Source organism: Panthera leo, chromosome E3 (genome assembly GCF_018350215.1).
Source record: "Panthera leo isolate Ple1 chromosome E3, P.leo_Ple1_pat1.1, whole genome shotgun sequence".
Lineage (NCBI taxonomy): Eukaryota > Metazoa > Chordata > Mammalia > Carnivora > Felidae > Panthera > Panthera leo.
In genome coordinates this window covers 24,585,625-24,606,531 of record NC_056694.1, presented here as the reverse complement: position 1 = coordinate 24,606,531, position 20,907 = coordinate 24,585,625, and the positions used below count along the sequence as shown (strand labels likewise).

At 41.7% G+C, this 20,907-nt stretch overlaps 1 protein-coding gene across 4 annotated transcripts in view; it reads right to left on the bottom strand.

Moving 5' to 3' along the window:
• The window catches only part of DNAH3 (dynein axonemal heavy chain 3), a 168,115-nt gene that overhangs the window by 92,016 nt on the left and 55,192 nt on the right, over nt 1-20,907 (bottom strand). For all 4 annotated transcript variants that reach the window (XM_042921633.1, XM_042921636.1, XM_042921634.1 and 1 more), the window contains 9 exons: nt 19,054-19,168; nt 16,972-17,088; nt 16,003-16,182; nt 14,482-14,618; nt 10,429-10,630; nt 9,176-9,268; nt 7,745-7,855; nt 4,457-4,571; nt 1,053-1,251 (listed from right to left, as the gene is read on the bottom strand). In XM_042921633.1, coding sequence (XP_042777567.1) covers nt 1,053-1,251; nt 4,457-4,571; nt 7,745-7,855; nt 9,176-9,268; nt 10,429-10,630; nt 14,482-14,618; nt 16,003-16,182; nt 16,972-17,088; nt 19,054-19,168 — 1,269 coding nt within the window. The remainder of the gene's footprint in view (nt 1-1,052; nt 1,252-4,456; nt 4,572-7,744; nt 7,856-9,175; nt 9,269-10,428; nt 10,631-14,481; nt 14,619-16,002; nt 16,183-16,971; nt 17,089-19,053; nt 19,169-20,907) is intronic.

The window sequence follows — 20,907 nt, the reverse complement described above, 5'->3', positions numbered from 1 at the left end:
TTGTATGGGCCTCTACAGTTTCAGTTAACACACCATCTTATAATCATCTATCTCTCTCCCCTGACCCCATTAGATTGAGGGTTTCTTGAGGTCATGCATGGGGCACAGGAGACTTTAAGAAATGACTAGTGAATAATGAAACGAATGAAGAACAAAAATCACAGAACACAGAAAACAGGTGTTTGAGGACTTTCAAAGGACAAAATACTCAGGAATTGTCTTTTTAATTAAAAAAATTCCACTTTAATGAATATACAAAATCAAAGAAAATCTAAACATCACAAAGTTGACACATTCACAAAGTTCACATTTCTAGTGTTATGAATACCAAGGAAAGTGGAAAAGCACTTTGCTGAGCACAGAATGACTACGTCTCTCCGTCAGACTGGCTGGCTGAGCTTGGAGACTCCTTGCCTGAGTCCTTCACCTGGCCTTTGATTCTTTCGTCTATGGGATCTCCAGGCACCATCTTGATTCCTGCCACTGGAGAGCTTTCTACTTAAATACTGTGGCATTTTTTTTTAAAAAGTTCATTTATTTTGAGAGAGAGAGAGAGAGAGCGAGCACAAGCAGGGGAGGGGCAGAGAGAGAGAGAAAGAGAGAGAGAGAGAGAGAGAGAGAGAGAGAGAGAGAGAGAGAGAACCCCAAGCAGGCTCTGCATTGTCAGTGCAGAGTCCAATATAGGGCTCCACCCCATGAACTCTGAGATCATGATCTGAGCTGAAATCAAGAGTCGACGCTCAACTGACTGAGTCACCCAGGCACCCCAGTACTGGGGCATTTTTAAGGACAGGCATCAACATTCTGCTTGTTGGTTTGGCCACATTAATTTGCATTAGGATTCCTACTGGGTTCTCATTTCTGGCCTAAGGGCTAATTTCCACACCTGTTGTGGGACCATGATAATTAAGGACAAAATTCTACAATCTGAGTATCTGAAATGTAGAGGGTAAAGGTTACAAACTCAAGATGCTCCACACCTTCTTCCCCAGAAGGTTTTCCTTCTGGCATTCTATTCACCCTTCAGGTCTTGGGGGAGGCCCAGAGGTTACCTGTAGCAGCGGTCGGTGAGGGGTGTAATCACCAGCCGGGGGGAGTTCCCCAAGTACTCATAGCCATATAAGATTTCTGTGGTGATCATCTGCACCTGTACATCCTTTGAATCCCAGTAGTAACGCAGCTGGGAGATCCACTGGAAATCATTTAGATCACAAATATTATCCTCAGATAACTTGGCCACCACGTCGCGAGCTATTGGAACAGATGCAGATGTGGAAACACACAAATGCAGAGCCATCAGCATACTCATATGTTCAGAGACTGCTCAGGATGTCAGGACATTATCCAGGCCACCCTTCACTATCCAAACAGTTTCAGGCTCAACTAGCTTCCCTGCACAGGCAGCAATATCTTTCAGAAGCTGGACTTTGCTTCTCCCAAGAAGCCTGGCAGAGAACATGTTACATTGTCTTCTCTCAGACAGTACAGCAGAGGCATTAAAAGTGTGTACTCTGAAGTCAGACTGCCTGGATCCAAATTCCGGTTCTGCCATTAACTAGCTACGTGACTTTGAGCAGGTTACTCAACCTCTCTCTTGAGTTGCATAATCTGTAAAATGGGGATAACATAGTACCCACCTTCTAGGGTTATTAGAAGGTTATTAGGAGGATTAACTGTATATACAGTTTACCTTTGAACAACGTAGGGGTTGGGGTGCCTAATCACTGTAGAGTCAAAAATTTGCTTATAACTTTCAACTCCCTTCAAACCTAATTACTAATAGTCTACTCTTAGACTGGAAACCTTACAGATAACAAGTGGCCAATTAACACATATTTTGCAAGTTATATGTATCATATACTGTATTCTCACAATAAAGTAAGCTAGAGAAAATATTATGAAAGTCATGAAGAGACAATACATTTACAGTACTGTATTGTACTTATTGAAAAAATTTGCTTCTACGTGGACCTGTGCAGTTCAAACCCAGGTTGGTCACAGGCCAACTGTATACACAGACATGTATATACACACATACGTACACAAACATGTGTACATATATAAATATATATCCACATATATATGCAGATACAGATAGATGAAAGAAAGAAAAAAGGAAAGATTATATAAATACTAGCTATTGTTATTGTTCCTAAATTCTGGGGGGACTGACCCAGAGAGATTTGCAATATGTAGTTACCCCAAATGCTGTCAAATCCCCAATATGGTCCTTTTGACCCTGTTCCAGGCTTCTAGGATATCCTAGGAGAATACAGTCAGCTTGGCCTGATGCAGTTGGCAAGGGAAGGGGTCCCCAGAACCCATGGTTACATATAGTCTTTCCATCTCGGGGCCTGAGAAAACAGATGGGAGATATACTTCTGGGTGTCCTTCTTTCTCTCATAGGATTATGAGCCTAATTTAATTTTCTCACAGTTATGGGAGCCCTGAAGTTGAAGAATAAATAAAGGTTTATGAGAATCATTAGTTATTTTTTATGGAATGCTTGGATGAGAGCTATTGAGATCTCATAACTAGGACAGTAGCCTGAATTTAGTATCTCAGAAACATAACTTTGCAAAGGGATGCTTCTGTTAGTCTACTGCCCCTCTGTGAAGAGAAGTCTTCTTCATGACAGTAAAATCCAAAACCCTCCGGAGAAGAGTCCTTGAAGATTACACCAATAGCTCTTCCGTCCTTCCTGAGGAATGTAATTCCCCTCCAGGTTCTTCAGAGAAACCACAGAGTAGTAGCAGGAGTAGGGGTCTCCATGAGGGATCCAAGAGGAAGATGACTCTCAAGGGACTGAGTATGGGGAATGCCTGCATGATGCAGCATGTGTGTGTGTGTGTGCGCACGTGCACGTGTGCGTGCCTGAGTGTGTATGTGCAAATGTGTGAACACAACCATTCTGGGGAACCCTGGGTGGTAACCACACATGCACTTCTTACTCCTACTAGATGAAGTTCACATTCTCCCTTCTCTCTCCCTGATTTCATGCTTGTCTATCCAAGCAAAATTAGATAGAAATGAGCATCAATCTTAAGGAGAACAAGATGCCACAAAATGCCAGGAGGCAGCTGGGTGTATGAACAAGAGAGACACTGTTTCCAGGCAACCAGCTAGTCCAGCCCTAGTTTCCTTGGTGGTGATGGAGTGAGGGTGAGGGGGTGGTTTGTTTTATATAAGGGCCCCAGTTCTTCCTCCTCCTCCTCCTCTCCTTTTTTTTTAAAAAATTTATTTTTTATTTTTTTAAATTTACATCCAAATTAGTTAGTATATAATGCAACAATGATTTCAGGAGTAGATTCCTTAGTGCCCCTTACCCATTTAGCCCATCCCCCCTCCTACAACCCCTCCCGTAACCCTCAGTTTGTTCTCCATATTTATGAGTCTCTTCTGTTTCGTCCCCCTCCCTGTTTTTATATTATTTTTGTTTCCCTTCCCTTATGTTCATCCGTTTTGTCTCTTAAAGTCCTCATATGAGTGAAGTCATATGATTTTTGTCTTTCTCTGACTAATTTCACTTAGCATAATACCCTCCAGTTCCATCCACATAGTTGCAAATGGCAAGATTTCATTCTTTTTGATTGCCGAGTAATACTCCATTGTGCATATATATACCACATCTTCTTTAACCATTCATCCGTCGATGGACATTTGGGCTCTTTCCATACTTTGGCTATTGTTGATAGTGCTGCTATAAACATGGGGATGCATGTGTCCCTTTGAAACAGCACACCTGTATCCCATGGATAAATGCCTAGTAATGCAATTGCTGGGTTGTAGGGTAGTTCTTAGTTTTTTGAGGAACCTCCACACTGTTTTCCAGAGTGGCTGCACCAGCTTGCATTCCCATTTTTTTTTTAAAGGAATTGCCGGAAGGCATTATGTCTCACCCGTTCTCTCCCTGCATACACTGCCCATTTCCAGTCTCTTGGGTTTGGAATCAGACAAAGAATTACCATTAAATCAATGACATCAAATTACAAAACAGCTTCTGCTACTTAGTAGCTGTATTCCTCTCTGGTGAGTTATTTAACCCTCTAAGCCTCAGGTTCTTAATTTGTTAAGTGTGTATAAAAACAAGATAATGTATGTCAAGCACTGACCACAAAGCCTCGTACCTGGTGGGTATTCAAAAATATTAGCTATGGTCAGCCTCAAGAAAATGTTCCAAGTTGGTGAATCTTAGAAATGGCTTTGGCCATCATGGTCTCAGTGAGAGGGCCCTGCTTAGGGGTTCCCTGGAAATAAGGGTGGGGATGGGAGAGAAAAGGAGGTGGAGATTCACAGAAGCCTTGACTTCTTACTCCCTCACCTTACTTACAGTTAGAGAAGCCTCTCCCCAACAGGAAAGGAGACCCTGAATCACTCCATCCAGGAGAATGGAGAGCAGCAAGCCTGGTTGCTATTCCTAGACAGTCAGAAATGCCAGAGAAGCCTCCTTGCTCACCGTGGACATCGATGACCGTGAGGGCCCCGAGGGTGAGTCGAGCCCCACTGCTTAGCTTCCCTCGAACCAGCTGGACAATCTGTGCGATCTGATTGTTGCTCTTTTTCAGAAAATCCTGGCAGGGGCACAGGAGGGGACATCTGGTTAAACTGGATTCTTCTCTGTAATCCCCTCTTGGGGAATGGCACCATCCACCAGCCCATGGCCCAAGCCATCCCTCCAGCAACCTTTCCCTCACTCTCTTCATTAACCTCAAGACAAATTTCAAATGTATTATGCTAACTGAAAGAAGTCAAATTGGAAAGGCCAGATATCTTGATTTTATTGTTATGATACTGTGGAAAAGACAAAATACAGGAGCAGGCAACAGCTTGGTAGTTGCCAGAGGTGTGGAACAGGGGAAGGGATTGCTACAAAGGGAGTGAGGGAACTTTGGGGGGCATGCAACTGTTCTATATCTTGATTGTGATGGTGGTTACATGAATGTATGTATGTGTTGAAACTCAGAACTGTACACTAAAAAGGGTGAATTTTACTGTATATAAATTATGCAGTAAATCAGAATTTTAAAAAATGGAAACTTTTTCAGATTAAAGGAGACACAGGAGATGTGAAAAGTAAATGTATGTAAACCATGATCCTGGAACAGATTAGATAAGAATGTATCTTGCATCAATGTTGGTTTCCTGATTTGGATAATTATAATCATATTGTGGCTATTTAAGATGTTAATTTTGGGTGAAACAGGATATGAGAACTCTTTGCATTATTTTTGCAACATTATTTGTGAGTCTGACATTACTTCAAAATAAAGAGTTAAAAAATACAAATACATTTTAAAGAGGAAAAAAAGTGAGACCACCTTAGGTTCATAGCTCACCTTCCCCACTTCCTAGCTATGCAGTTCTGGGCAAAATAGAGTAACCTGCTGAGTCTTAGTCTCCTGTTCTGCCGAGTCTAGATAATTTCAGCTATCTCTTGGAGCTGTTTTGAAGATTAAATGAAATGGCGAAGCACTTGGCACAGTGTGAATAAAGCATCCAGTAAATACTGATGGTTTTTATTATTATTAATAAGGTACCTGACACATAGCCAAAAAAAAAAAAAAAAGCCTTTTCAATGCCTCCCCATTGCCCTTGCTGTGAGTCTGGAAAACTCTTGGTGATGCATCTTTTTTTTTTTTTTTTTTTAAGATTTTATTTTTAAGTAATCTCTACACCCAGTGTGGGGCTCAAACTCACAACCCCAAGATCAAGAGTCCCATGCTCTGCCAACTGAGCCAGTCAGGCACCCCTCCCCACATCTTTCTTAACCACACTCATTCCACAGCTATTCTGGACCAAAGTGCCTTCAGTTGCTGGAATGCACCACATTTTTCATCTTCAGACTTTTGCACATTGTGGTTTCTCTCTCTCTCTCTCTCGAACACTCTTTCTCCTGTTTTTTGCTTGGCTAATCCCTGCTTATATTTTAGGTCTCCTCTTAGGCACCATTTTCCTGGGAAATCATCTCTAATCCTAACCTCTCTCTTCTCTCCTTCCTTTCCATGCTTCTTGAATCCCTAAGCTTTCTTTATCACACTCCTACTGAAGAGACTTTTTATCTCCCCCACTAGACTGTAAATTCATGAGGACAGGGACCATGTCACTCTGATTCACTTCTAATTCCCTTTGCCTAGTAGCATCATTTCAGCACAGGGCAGATGTAAAGCAAATATTTATTAAAGGAATACTGGATGGATGGATGGATGGATGGATGGATGGATGGATGCATGGATGGTGATTCTGTACCAACATTTGCTCCCTTTAAGACACTGAGCCACATCATTCAACACACAGGTACTCTATGGCACTGATGTGTGATGGGAAGCAGGCTCTCCTTTTACAGGTAGGAAAACTGGGGCACAGAGATGCAGTCACAAAAATCATAATTTTTTAGTGCTTCAAAAGTGTGAAATGAAATACATGAAAGCAGTCGGCAAGTGTAAAGTATATTTGTAGGAATTATCAACATGGAATCTGTAGAAATTTGAATGCTGGTTAAATACTAATGTTCTAATTTTAAGGTATAAAACAAAGTATAATAAACTAAAATATTTTCTTGTCTGCAGCCAGTCATCTACAGGGGGAATAACAGAAGGTCTAATGGAATAAACATGGGAAAGTATGTTTATGGTAAAAAGGTTGGGAATGGAGTTACAATTCATTTGTTCAGCAAATATTTAGCACCTACTATGTGCTCAGCACTGCAGTAACCCCTGAAGATATAATAGCAAGCAAAACAGACATAGCCTCTGCCCTGTGGGATTCATAGCCTGGTCTGTAGCAGTGACTCATTTGCTAGTATTTCATTTAACTCTCCCACAGAAGAGTATGATGTTGTACTACAATGTGGTGCACTGTGGTGCATTGTAGAGGCAAGGACACCAAGACTAGATTAAATAACTTGCCCATGGTCACACAGCTAACAAGGGAAAGTACAAGATATGAACCCAAGTCCATCCAGATCTTTTTTTTTTTTAATTTTTATTTAGAGAGAGAGAGAAAGAGAGAGAAAATGTATATACATATGGTGGGGGCGGGGGGGTGGGTGGGTGGGGAAGGACAGAGAGAGAGAGAATCCCAAGCAGGCTCTGTGCTCTCAGCGCAGAGTCCAACATGGGGCTCAAAGCCATGGACCATGACCTCAGCCGAAATTAAGAGTTGGACGCTTAACCGACTAACCCACCCAGGCACCCCCCAAGTCCATCCAGGTCTTGAACTCTCAAGCATTGGCCTCCATGGAAGGAGTTAACTGGAAATATGCATGTCTGGATCTGAGGACAAGGAGGACTTCAACATTCTTGGTCTTAAAAGAAAGCTGAATGAAGAGTTGTAGGTGGGTTTGTGTTGAACTGCAGGTGGCAAGAAGTGGTAATGGTAAAGGAGGAGGGGAAAACAGGACCAGGTGGTATTTGGGCCCAGGAAGAAGATAAGAGGTCTCTGTTGATAGAAATTTTGCCAAGCTCACCCCTGGAAGTGAAGACTGATAAAAATTTAGTATATTACAGCCTAGTATTTCTACCTGGGAAGGATCATGAGAGGTGTTACACTAGAGAACTCCAGGACAGCCTCAATTCCAAATCCACCCCACCATCCCCATGAAAACCCTGGCTTTCCCAATGTCAGAGTTGGATGCTATGATTTTTTCTTGTTGTTGTTCAGAAAATAGGGCTATTTTAAGTATATGTCATTCAAATCTTAATCGAGCTTGAATCTCCTCTACAAGCTTCATGACAGGCTCACTTACCGGTAGGGTCTTTTCGATCAGGGCTTGGGACACCTCCTTGGTCCAAAAGATGGAAGAGACACAGATAACCACCTGGCCAGGCCACTGCAAGACCCACTGATTACGAGGGACCTGGAAAGGTGTGTGTGGGGGCAGGTGGTAGGGTCAGTTCATCTTGTGTGACTTAAATCAATGTCTGAAAAACATCCCCCACTACCTTACCCCCTCAAGAAATACAAAATCCTCCTCCACCCTCAGAAGCTACTAGGCTTGACATCTCTGGGATTACTGATTTATGTCTTCCTCACTGAATTTTATGAAAAAGAAAAAAAAATCATCAGCAAGCTCAACTCGTTTTTTTTTTTTCTTAAGTTCCCAATCCAAGAATTTTACAGTTATAATCAAGGTGCTGTTTAGTGAGTTTTCATACCCATTCTTTTTGATGTCTATATAATATTGTAGTGCTGTGCCAGGTTCCTTAGCCATGCCCAGCAACTCCTCAAACTTGTTTTTAAACTATAGATTTTACAAACTAAGACCAGAGGGCTGAATCTGGCTTTGCTTCTGTTTCTGAACATAAAGTTTTGTTGTAACACAGCCATACCCATTGTTTACCTATCATCCAAGGCTGTTTTTTTGTGGCCCACAAAGCTGAAGACACTATAAAAACATTTACATTGCAGAAAATGTTTGCTGACTCTTGCTATATATATACACGCAATTGCATGAAATATTTCATACTGGTAGCCATTTTTCCTTAATTTTTTAATTTAAAATAAATTGCAGGACAAAGGATAGGCCTTTCATTTACAATGTACTACTACCAAGAGGGACAGCAGGGTCAGTACCCTGTACTTTAGTGGGAAGGTATTAACTGAATATTCTTTTGTTTGATGGAAAGGGTCATGGGGGTGGGGCCCTGAAAAGTAAGGCAAAAAAGGCACCCAAATCAAGGAGCACAAAGACCTGATCTGCCTACACTTAGCCTTGCTAGGAGCTGGCTGAAGAGTGATTGCCACCAGCTCTTTTTCTTTTGGCTTTCTTCGGTCATACCTTCTTTCCCTAAAATTTTGGGAGTTTAATGAGTTGTACTGTTTAGGGCTTGTGTAATGGAACCTAAAAGCCTGGAAGGGAAAATGCTTAATTGGAAGGGGCTCTAAAAAAACCTCCTACCATCAATTCATTTCACAGAAAGGACTTGGCAGGGAGCAGCCAGAGGGTTAAAGCTAACCATGTTGTCTTGTCCCAGCTGCTTCTATTTCATCGGAAATATGTACATCACCCCAAGATTCACAGGGAAAGAAGAGAGGGCACAGAGGGGTCAGGTGTTACCCAACAGGATTAGCGTGGGTTTTGGTAGAATACAGAGGGGTGGTTATAACTGATCCATTTAACCCAGAGTTGTGGTTGCTGTACCAACACCCTGGCATATATATCCCAATTCTCATTTACCTGGACATATGCTTCGATCCCAAGTCTAATAACTTCCTGCATACTGGCAAGCATCATCTGCTCCACCTGCTGGAGCCACTTTTCCACCATGCCCTGTGGGGCAAGACAAAAAAGGAGCAAGCTAGCCAAGCCCAGAGGGACACATCATGGGCAGAACCCAAGCTCTCTCTGGACCAAGGCTGGAGGGAGGCCAAAGGTCTGACACCCCTTCAAGCCAATATTCTCTAATTATATGTTTTATATTTATTTACTTATTTATATTTTTTCATTCTAGGAAGTATGTGTCACGTAAAAGGGGAAATGGGGGATTCTTGACACACATTTCACGTAATTTTCTGAAACAGACAACTTCTCAGGAAGCAAATGACACATTTATGTTTCAGTTCATAAAATAATTGCTCATTTCTAATGAGCAGTTCTAATTCTTGCCTTATTCCAGTGGTTCCCAAACTTTGTCGTGCACTGGAATGATTTGGAGATTCTTAAAAAATATGGATACCTGACTTCCACTCCCAGCTGTTTCAATTTGTTATGGGATGCAACCTGGGCATTTGAATTTTATTTAAAGCTCTACAGGTAATTCAAATATGCATCAAATTATTCAGTTTTAGAATTTCAGGTAACTTCAGGCACCTGTGAGCTAGCTGGTGTCTATTTGGTAACGTGATTCCTGGTTATTACAACTTATATGTGTGGCTGGCAAAAATGGTTAACAAAGCAAAGCCAAGAGTGCTTGTCTACTTCTAGTTGATGGTGCCATCATGTTCAGCAGAAGAGGGAGTAATTTCCATCTTACTCATTATATAAGGACACTTGTATCAAAACCTGAGTAAAATGGCATTGATTCCATAATGTTTTATTGACCTTTAAAAACACCTGCCCCAGAAAGCTGTCTGACTAGATCACTTTTAATCGGGGTTTGATCATGGAGATCTGAACAGCATCGGCTGTTGGGTCTGATGCCTGTTATTGCCTCCACATGATGTTTGGTTGAAATCCTTCCATAAATTTAGTGTGTCACTTGGATTGCAGTAAAACCCTCATCTTAGAGATGGGCAAATGGAGACTCAGAAAGATTAAGCAATTTCCCAAAGTCGCCTAGTCCTTAAGCTGTGGAACTCAGGTATTCCACACCCCGGCAGTACTCGGCAGGAACTCGAGTCCAAGTGCTTAACCTATCAATATGCTCACTGCTTCTCTCTGTATTGCTCTGTTATGGAGAAAAGAATGAAAATGAGTAAGAGGAGAGTTACTTTGGCTTGAGCTGGGTAGATTTTCTGTTTGAATGGAATGGTTTCTTTTTCTGAGCTTATCATGCCTACAATCTCCAGGCTGTCTGTAAATTCTAGCTTGGCAATTCCTTCGAAGCACTTCTTCAAGTGTGGCTGCACGCGGAGGGGGTCCTTGGTCTCTGACAAGATCTCCAGCAGCTCATCGTTTGACAGGAAGAAGAACCTATTTTAAAGCAAAAGAAGATGGCAACTGGAATCTCTTTTGAGAACCTCTTTTCCCAAGAAGGTGATACTCCCCAACAAATAGATGACACCCGTGAACACCAGATATATTCTAGAGTCTTCTGTAAAGCATAGAGGGTGGAGACAGTTTTGACTCAGAGCAAGACAAAGGATGAAAGCTGGTATATGTGAGTTTAATATGGCTTGGGGGCAGGGTGCCACCTTTTGGAGGAAACTTGGATACAGCAATGGTTCTCAACTTTGCACTCTAGAATCACCTGTGGAGCTTAAAAAAACCTCCAATGCTAAGGTTCCACTGCCTCGAGAGTCTAATACAAGTGACTTGGGTTAGGTCTAGGGATCTATAGTTTTAAAATCCAAGGTGATTCTAATATACAATCAGTACAGAACCATTATTAGAAGGAGAGAGAAGACTTCCTTGTCTTTCCTTATCTCCAGGTATGACAGAAAATGTTACCAGTGTGAAATAAGAAGTACATTATTGACCTATCTGATGTGGAGAACAAAGGCAAAAGGAAATGTAGATAAAATTAGATTTCCTTACAACTTGCAGTCCATTGCCAAATACTTAAGACAGGCAGAGTATGACATTCCTCCAGGAACTCACAACTGTCTTAATGTTAATACTTTTCTAGAGGCAAAGGCAACCTTCACTTGACAATAGCCAGACTTCCAGGATCCTGTTAAGTCTTCTTTAACATATGAAAATCCTTTTGGAAACTTCATTTGTCTCTACTCACCTCCCCTCTCCCAGCTCCAAAGTATATAATCAATTGCTCCTCCCAATTCCAGTGCAGCTCTCTCTGCCCATGGGTCCTGTCCCTGTGCTTGCTTGCTTGCTTTCTTTCTTTCTTTCTTTCTTTCTTTCTTTCTTTCTTTCTTTCTCTTAGAGAGAGTGAGTGGGGGAGGGGAGGGAAAAGGGAGAGGTGGGGAAAGGGAGAGGGAGGGAGGGAGGGGGAGGGAGGGAGGGAGAGAGAGAGAGAGAGAGAGAGAGAGAGAGAGAGAGAGCAGGCTCCACACTCAGTGCAAAGGCCAATGTAGAGCTCCATCCCATGACCCTGGGATTATGACCTGAGCTGAAATCAAGAACCAGACACTCAACCCACTGAGCCACCCAGGGGCTCCTCCATGCTTTAATAAAACCACATTTTTTGCACTTGAAACATCTCAAAAATTCTTTCTTGACTGTTCACTCCCAGACCACACATCACATCACTATCTATATGGAGAGGACTTTACTTCATGTTTTAAGTTAGAAGATGGTAGAATCATTGTCTTGCTCAGGCCCTTAAGTCACCAACCACAAACTTTTAGCAAATGTTCAATAGACAAACCTCTATCTTACAGACAAACTGTAACCATCAACCTGAAAAGTCCCATAATTGATGGACCATATATTACAATCTTCACTGTGTATGGTCATGATATTTATGGCCATGATATTTATGGTTCCTCTTTACAAGAGGTCGAATCTATTTTTACATGTCTCAAACTTGGCCGGGCTCTATGTCCTGCTTTGGCCTACAGACTATAGCAAACATGCATTTGTGCAAGTTCCAAGCCTAGACATTAAGAAGCCTTACAGCTTCCACTCTTGGCTGGCCTTGGGAACCCTGCGACCACCACCATGTAAATAAATTCAGGCTAGCTTTCTGGAGGATGAAAGACATGTGGCCCAACTATCCTGGCTGCTCCAGCCAAAAGGAAGCCAACCACTAGACAAGTCATTGAGGCTATCAATTGCCAGCTGACCAGGCACATAAATGAGCCCTGATGAGACCAGAAGAGCCACCCTGCTGATTCCAGCCCTATTTGCAAGTCCACAGGATTATGAGCTAGATAAACAGTTGCTGTGTTAAGCTTCTAAGTTATGGGGAGGTTTGTTATGATGCAAAGCAAACTAATGTATTATAGCTGCAATGTTGAGCAGATAGGAAGAGCGCAATAATTATTTGTTGGCTGACTAACATACCAATATCTAATGAGGATATCAATTTCTCTCACTGCCAAGGGAAATTAACACAGGTGATCTCTATGGACTCATCAAGTGTGACAATGAGTAAGGCTCAAAGGCCATAATAGTAATAATTAAATTACTTGGATAACTTAACATAAAATCATTATTTAGCACTCCATAATTTCAAGACAAAATTAATTTCAAATATGTGAAATTATTCATTAACATTTTCAAAGTGTTTTCTGAGAGTGCATGACTTTATAAAAATGCGTAAGGAAACTGAGATATTCGTGGTGAGAGACAGAGAGAGAGAGAGAGAGGGAAAGAGGGAGGGAGAGAGAGAGAGAGAATAGAGTGTGCGTGTGTGTGTGTGTGTGTGTGTGTGTGTGTGTGTAATTTAGGGAGAAAAGCAGTCTCAGAGAGATTAAATAACAGGGTATCTTATACAGACTGCCTGGATTGAATTCTAGCTTGTCCATTTACCAGTCTTGTGTCTTCTGGCAAGTTACTGTTTCCTTATTTGTAAAAGGAAATAATAATAATGCTTCCAACTTCATAGGACTATTGTGAGTTTAAATAAGTTAATACATGTAAGGCACCTAGAGAAGTGTCCTGGTATATGGTAAATGCTGTGTTAGTGTTGGCTATTGCTCATATTTTTATAAGGAATAACAGGACAGGGTATAGGACTAAAAGCCCAAATCTCAGGGGTTTCCTCTTCCTAAGTTTTGTGCTTCCAAGTTCAGGTTCCTTCCATGATTTGTGCTGTATTTGTGTTGTCCAAAACTGAAGCCATTAGCTGTATGTGGCTATCTACATTGCAAAATTAATATTAAATACATTAAAAATTCACTTTCTCAGGCACCCTAGCCACATTTAAAGTGCTATATAGCTACATGCACCTAATGGCTACTGTATTGGACAGCACAAATACAGAACATTCCTATCATTGTAGGAAGTTCTATCACACAATGCTGCACTACATAGACACAAGGACATTTGTAAATCCTAAACAAACCATTTTTAAAAAATTTCTGGTGGAGGGGTACCTGGCTGGCTCAGTCAGTAGAGAATATGACTCTTGATCTCAGGGTCATGAGTTCAAGCTCCACACTGGGCATGGAGCTTACTTAAAAAAAATTTTTTTTCAAGTTTGTGGTGGAAAGCAGGAAACTAATTTTTTCTCCATACAAGGGAACACAAAAATTTACTTTTCCTAAAAGCAAATTTGGATCAAACCAACATCCCAATTCAAGTCAAATGACATGGATAGATATTAGCAGCGAGAATCCTCTTTCTGAAACCAACCCTCTAAAATGACTTTGACTTTTACGCAGAAGGAAAAATATAAATATTTAACAAGAGTCAAATATTTAAAAACATACCTACCAGAAACTGCAAAATGTGATGTCAAAAAACATTTAACTGTTTAGATGGCTAAATGCTTTACATGCATTATCTCCTTGCTCTGCACAAATATATGAGGTAGGAGCCATTATTATATTTCTATTTTACAGTGAAGAACCTGAGGCTCAGGTAGATTTGCTAAAAGTCTCAAGATTAATAAGTGGAAAAGCTGGGACTCAAACAGCGATCTGTTTAACTCCCAAGTCTAGGCTCTTAATCAGGACTACTATATCCCTTCAACTAGGTATTTGACCATGATTTGGTTCCTACTGGTGTCCATTCAACCTCACTCTAAGCAATGACCAGAAAGACATGCCCTACTTCTGAAAGCTGTCTTGTGGGGAATGGAAAACCAGGAAAAAACTATGAAAAAGATTGGTAGAAGCCAACCCTCAGGATGAAAAATGTAATTCTAACTATACATGGGTCAAAAAGGTAACTCCAAACAAAAGAATAGTACTGAATACCTGGGGAAAAACAGTCTCTTCTTCTCCAAGTAATCATTCAGCCCCTTCTGGATGTCCTCTAAGAGGAGGTTGGCTTCCTGAAGCCTCTCAGCCATCCGTGGCTGGTCTGCTGCCACCAGAACCCTGGTATCTTTCACCTAGGTTCCATAAAAAAATGAGAATCACCACGGGGTTCCTAGATTCTGAGACTGATCACTGAGTATATGACCAAGCCCATCAATTGATGACTTCCCTGCCCAGCTAACTGCCTCCTAATCCCACAAGGGTGAATGCTCATACAACATGATCCTCTTCCTCTGGACATGGTCGACTCCTCCTTCTATAAAAACCTTCCAGGGCTCCTGGGTGGCTCATTGGTTAAGTGTTCAACTTTGGTTCAGGTCATGATCTCATGGTTCATGGGTATGAGTCTCGCATCTGGCTCTGTGCTGACAGCTTGGAGCCTAGAGGCTGCTTTGGACTCTGTGTCTCCCTCTCTCTCTGCCCCTCCCCTGCTTGCATGCTCTCTCTCTCAAAATTAAACATTAAAAAATTAAAAAAAAAATAAACTTTCCATTTTGTACAACTCCTTTGAGCATCCTATTATTTGTTAGATGGGATAATGCCCAATTTATGAATTCTTTAAAAAAGCCAATTTGATCTTTAAAATTTATTCAGTGGAACTTTTGTTACTGAACACTTGCAACTGAAGAATCTGAACTAATATGGAGTTGGAGGAAGCAGGATATCATGAAAACTGGCTCCACTGGTTGGGCAATATAAATTCCCACTAACACAGATAAATATTCTTGAGATAAATTCTTTATAAGTGAGCCCCAATTTGAGTACACTTGACTTCAAAAAGGAAAAAGATATCATCTCTTAATGGATACCCCTGATTGCCCTGTATGCCCAGTGAACTCATCCTAAAAGGCTTGTTTCTGATGCTGCCCCCTTTGCAGCCTTTCTTGACACTCTCAGGCAACTAAACCACTCTTCTGTGTTCTAAAAGGTGTTTATATATACTTCTTTTATAGCTCTCTTATTTACCTCTGAGTCTCTCCTCACAAGACAGTGAATTTTATGAGGGCAGAAATCATATACTAGTCATCTTCAAGTTGTTTTCTGACTGTTAATTCAATGCTGGGTATTGAATAAACATTTGTTAAATAACTAGGTAACTGAATATGGAGAATGATTTGAATTCTAAAATGATCCTCAATCTATAAAAGTTCTATTGCATTATCATGTGACACAGTCTTCTACCTCATTAGGAATGAGAACTAAATCATACAAACTACTAACAGTTGCCTCTAAGGAGGTAGGCTTTCAAAAGGCCTCCACTCTCTGTATTACATATTTCTACATTTGAATTTTTAGTAACAACTTTCAAAATTAGAAAAAAATTTAAAAAATATCAAATTTGAAAAAATCTAGTTTACTTATAAATTTCAAGGGACATGGCTACGATGTGCAGTGAGGAACATCTGTACAGCATCCCACATTCCTGATGGAGAGATGTGCTAGGGAGGAAAAACTCACCGCTTGGGACATGAGTGATTTCCAGTAACTATCAACGGTGGCAAATTTCCTGCCCTCTTCTGGCATCTGGGCTATGATGTCCTCTGAGCTGAAGATCGGTTCCAGGTACAGCCAGGTGGCTTGGCATTTCAACCAGGCCTCCAAAATTTCCTGCACACGAACCAGCTTTTCTTCCCATTTCTGTGAATTTAGCATTTCATATCTGAATCATTAACCTGCCACTCTGCAACACAGACCCATTGCCTGAACAAACTGGATGGATTCATTCATTCATTTGCTCATTCACTTGTTTAAGAAAGTACTTATTATTTGCCCCCAGTGTTCTGGTCATTAGGCAATGTGGATACAGCAATGAAAAAAACAAGAGTCCTTGCCTTCATGTAGTTTTCCCAATGGAATAATATTAATAGCAGCTATAATGCTCACTCTGTGACAAGCGATGGTCTGAGTGCTTTACATATATGAAACCAGTTTAATCCAACAGATTTATGAGGGAGATACTATTATAAATCTCACTTTACAGATGCAGAAATGGACATAGAACAGTTCAAGTAACTTTCCCAAGGTCACACAACAAGGTACAAAGCCAGAATTTGAACCCAGGCAGTCTGGCTCCAGAGTGGCCTTAGCTTATGCCACTTCCACAAACAATGAGGCAAGAAAGGAGCCTAAACCCCTACCCTTATGTAGTTTATATTCTAGATTACTCTAGCTCATAAAATACTTTACAAATGTATTTTTATTCAGTGCATTAAAATCATCTCATCTTCTCTTTTGGCAGACTACTGTAAAGGCTCAGAGTACCATATGCTTACTTGGATGGTTATTGCTTTCAGTCTTGAGTTATGTATTATTTCCAATCAGGAAAAAGTGAGCTTCTTTGTTAACTGAACTTAAAAATCTTCTCCCTCCTCCAGCAAACCCAGAGCTAATGAGACATCAAGAACCCTCAATCTCATTTCCTCTTACCCGGCATTCTGCTTCTATTGGTTTGATGAATGGGGAGCCACACATAGTCTGGGTCTTTATCACGTGATCATCAAGTAACAGCTGAATGTCATCAACCGCACACAAGATGCTTGTACCCTATGAATAAAGATTCCCCGACCGTTCAAAACCACAAGGCCCTCCCTCCCCGCCCCCCACTTTTCATGCTGATCTCCAAAGGCCCCACAGCTCAGATCTCCACCCAAGTGGGACAGAAATCTGTCTCACAGGGCATGGAATTTCTATTCTCTTCCTTGAAAGTGTTCTTAAAGACATTTATTTTCTACCTCCTTTGCAGAAATCAAACATGGTCCCAGCCCAGACCTACAACTAGTATCTGTTGGGGACTGGGTGGGGGAAGAGCATATTATTCTAGTCCCTTCTCTATGTTCCTACTTCCACTTGCTTTGCTGGTTCTCTCTCAGGTAGGATGAGCTGCTAATCTGACTGGTTGGACCTTGACCTGTGGTTCCCATACTGTGTGCCAAGGTACCCCTGGGTGCTGCAGCAAACTAGCAGCAATTAGTTGTGGTTATTTAAAAATGAAACACAAATGTTTTTTTCTTTCCATTTATATGGATTAAAAAAAACAGTTGTTGAAATGACACAAATACTTATTAAAGTTGTTTGAACCTTATTACTTCATAAACAAAGCTGTTAGGTGTTTCTTTCAGCCCGGGAAGGGGAACTATAAAAAAAAAAAAAAGGTACCGAGACACAAAGGCGCCACACACAGAAAAAAGTTTGGGAATTTCTGCCTATACATTTACAGGGCCATATTTTACCAGGAGCTCAGGTTACTGTGCCTTGGAGGTCAGCCCCTGTGAATGGCACTCTTCTTCCTCCTGGGCCACTGTGGTGAGCAAGCTGATAAGGGTCTGCCCCTGTCTGGCAGGTCTGGCCTTTCTGGCTCTGTTTTCACTTCCTTCAAGCCCACATCTGGGTGGTTAAATTGGAGCTAGGATATATTCTCTCATGTACCTTCTACCAGTAGCTCTGCCTCAGAAGATGTGTCTAGTTCTTGATAAAGTGCTACTGTGACTCCCTTTTGCTGTCGATCCTTGTCTATAGTTGTGTCAGTCCCAAACTCTGAAGATGGGCCAGGTGCAACTGACCTGTTCCCAGGTTCCCCAGGTTCAACCTCTCACCCCAGCCCAACAGCCCCTAGCAGTATCCAGTCCCATCAGGTGATGTAGCACCAAGCTACTGGCACTGTCAGTGGCCTGGTCTTGCTGAGAGAGGCCCAGTTCTCTTCCCTTACATTGGCTCAGCTATAGTTCCTATCCACGTGATCAAGGTGTCGTGACCATTCAAGTTAAAGCAGTGGAGAGTCACAAAAGATAACATGCAGCCTGGGGGACAGGGAGTTTCTTAATCTGTACTGCACATTAGAAAAAAAAAAACTGGAGTGCTTGAAAAATACAGATTCTGTGGGTAAGAGGAGCCAGAAAGAATCAATTGCAGATTTTTTTTTTTTTTGAGATGCTCTAAGCATTGTTTACCCAGGTATGCTTCTGAGAGGCCTGGGGAGCCCTCCCTGGGAGATGCTAACTAAGCATGCTTACTCAGTTTCTTTGCACTGAGAAAGCCTGTAGCTCTCAATCAAAAGGCCTTTCTCATTTAAAATTGCACCCTTCCGGTGGGTGGGCTGGGGAGGAAGAATGACTGGCACGTGAAGGCAGATGGGAGGAAACAATCTAATGCACAGGATAGTGATTATAGACAAGACGGCAAGAAAAACTCCAAAGTTGCTAAGAAACTGGATCTTAATTGTTCCTACCACAAAAAAGAAATGATAATTATGTGACATAACAGGGCTGTTAGCTAACACTAGGGTGGTGATCATATTGCAATACATAAATGTATCAAATCAACACGTTTTACATCTCAAACTTACACAATGTTGCATGTCAATTATATCTCAATAAAAATAAATTAAAAAACAAGACGTTAGGGATCCCTCCTTCCCAAGTGCTGTTGCAATTCTGAATGACTCCCCTCTGTCACCTGCTACATAATCAAGGGGCTGCTGTCAGGGAGCTGGGCAGTTGGACTAACACTCACAGTGTCCCTGTACTTCACAAAGTTGAACGTCATGTTAACCCAGTCTAACTTCATTTTTTCCAGGTTTTTCTCCAGAGAGTATTCCTTACTGGCAGCTGCACCAATGGGCTCCAGTCTAGAGAGAACACAGCAATAGCAACATCAACAGGAGGAAGGAGGGCAGTGAAAACATGGCAGAGAAGTAATTTTGGTTCATCCTTAAGACAAATTCAAAATGCCCTTAATTTTACTAAAATGTTTAATAATACCCGGCTCTAAGACGTGCTGGTTACCTCCAGTGTTTTGCAGAGTTTCTTACCCTCGGCACCAGTGGCGTACGGGGTGTGTTATGGGCTGAACTGCATCCCCCCAAAAATCATGCGTTGAAGTCCTAAACCCCAGAATCTGAGAATGAGGGGTATCCCGTTTGGAGATAGGGTCTTTACTTTTATTTTTGAAGTTTATTTATTTGAGAAAGACAGGGGACATTGTGAGTAGGGGGAGGAGCGGGGGGGGGGGGGGGGGGGGGGGGTGGAGAATCCCAAGCAGGCTCTGTGCTGCCAGCTGTGGAGAGCCCAACGTTGGGCTCAAACTCATGAAACCGTTGGATCATGATCTGGGTGAAATCAAGAGTCAGACACTTAACCCACTGAGCCAACCCAGGTGCCCCAGAGATAGGGTCTTTAAAGAGGTAGTTTAGTTATGTATAGAGTTGTTGATCACTATATTGTACATCTGAAACTAATATAACACTAATATACTGGAATTAAAATCTTAAAAAAGAGGTCAGTTAGAGATAGTTCAGTTAAAATGAGGTCATTAGGATGGGTTCTAATCCAATATGACTGGGGTCCTTACATGAAATTAAGACAGACACACACAGAGGTAAGACCATGTGAGGATACAGGGAGAAAGTGGTCTTCTGCAAACCAAAAGAGAGTCCTCACAAGAAACCAATTCTGCCAGTGCCTTGATCTTGGACCTCCAGCATCCAGAACTATGAGAAAATAAGTTTCTGTTGTTTATGCCACCCAGCCTAAGGTATTTGTTATAGCAGCCCTAGCAAACTAATACTAATTAACTCTGTTGGGAGAAGGGGCTGTCCTATACATTGGAGGATGTTTAGTAGCATCCTTGGCATTTACTCAATAGATGCCAGTAGCAGATTCCCCCTGCTCCCACCTCTTGCCAGTTGTGGCAATCGAAAATGTCTCCAGATATTGTCAAATGTTTCCCAGTGGGGGTGGGGTGGATTGTCCCCAGTTGAGAACCATTCTTTCAAAGCCATTAAAATAAGACCCCCTTTTCTCTATTTTCATTTACTCCTTATTTCCCCCAGAATTATTATTGACTTCCTATTTAGATGTTAGAACTTCTGTTAATTTACACGATGGCTTTGCTCCACTTCCTGTCCCTGCTTTTTTTTTTTTTTTTAAACATACTCTGTATACCCAATATGGGGTTTTAACTCACAATCCCAAGATCAAGAGTCACATGCTCTACCAAGTGAGCCAGCCAGGAGCCCTGCCCTACCTTTTTAATTTTAATGTTTACTTATTTTTGAGGGAGAGAGAGAGAGAGAGAGAGAGAGAGAGAGAACACATGAGCGAGGGGCAGAGAGAGAGGGAGGCAGAATCTGAAGCAGACTCCAGGCTCTCAGTTGTCAGCACAGAGCCCAACACAGGGTCCATGATCTCATGGACCAAGAGATCATGACCTGGGTTGAAGTCGGACACCCAACCAACTGAGCCACGCAGGTGCCCACGTCCCTACCTTTTTAAAAATCACTGCTATTTTCCTGATATGCTGGGTCCACATCCATAGCCCCTCTGTTCCACAGAAAAAGAGAAGACAAGTTCCTTTCTTCTTGCTTCC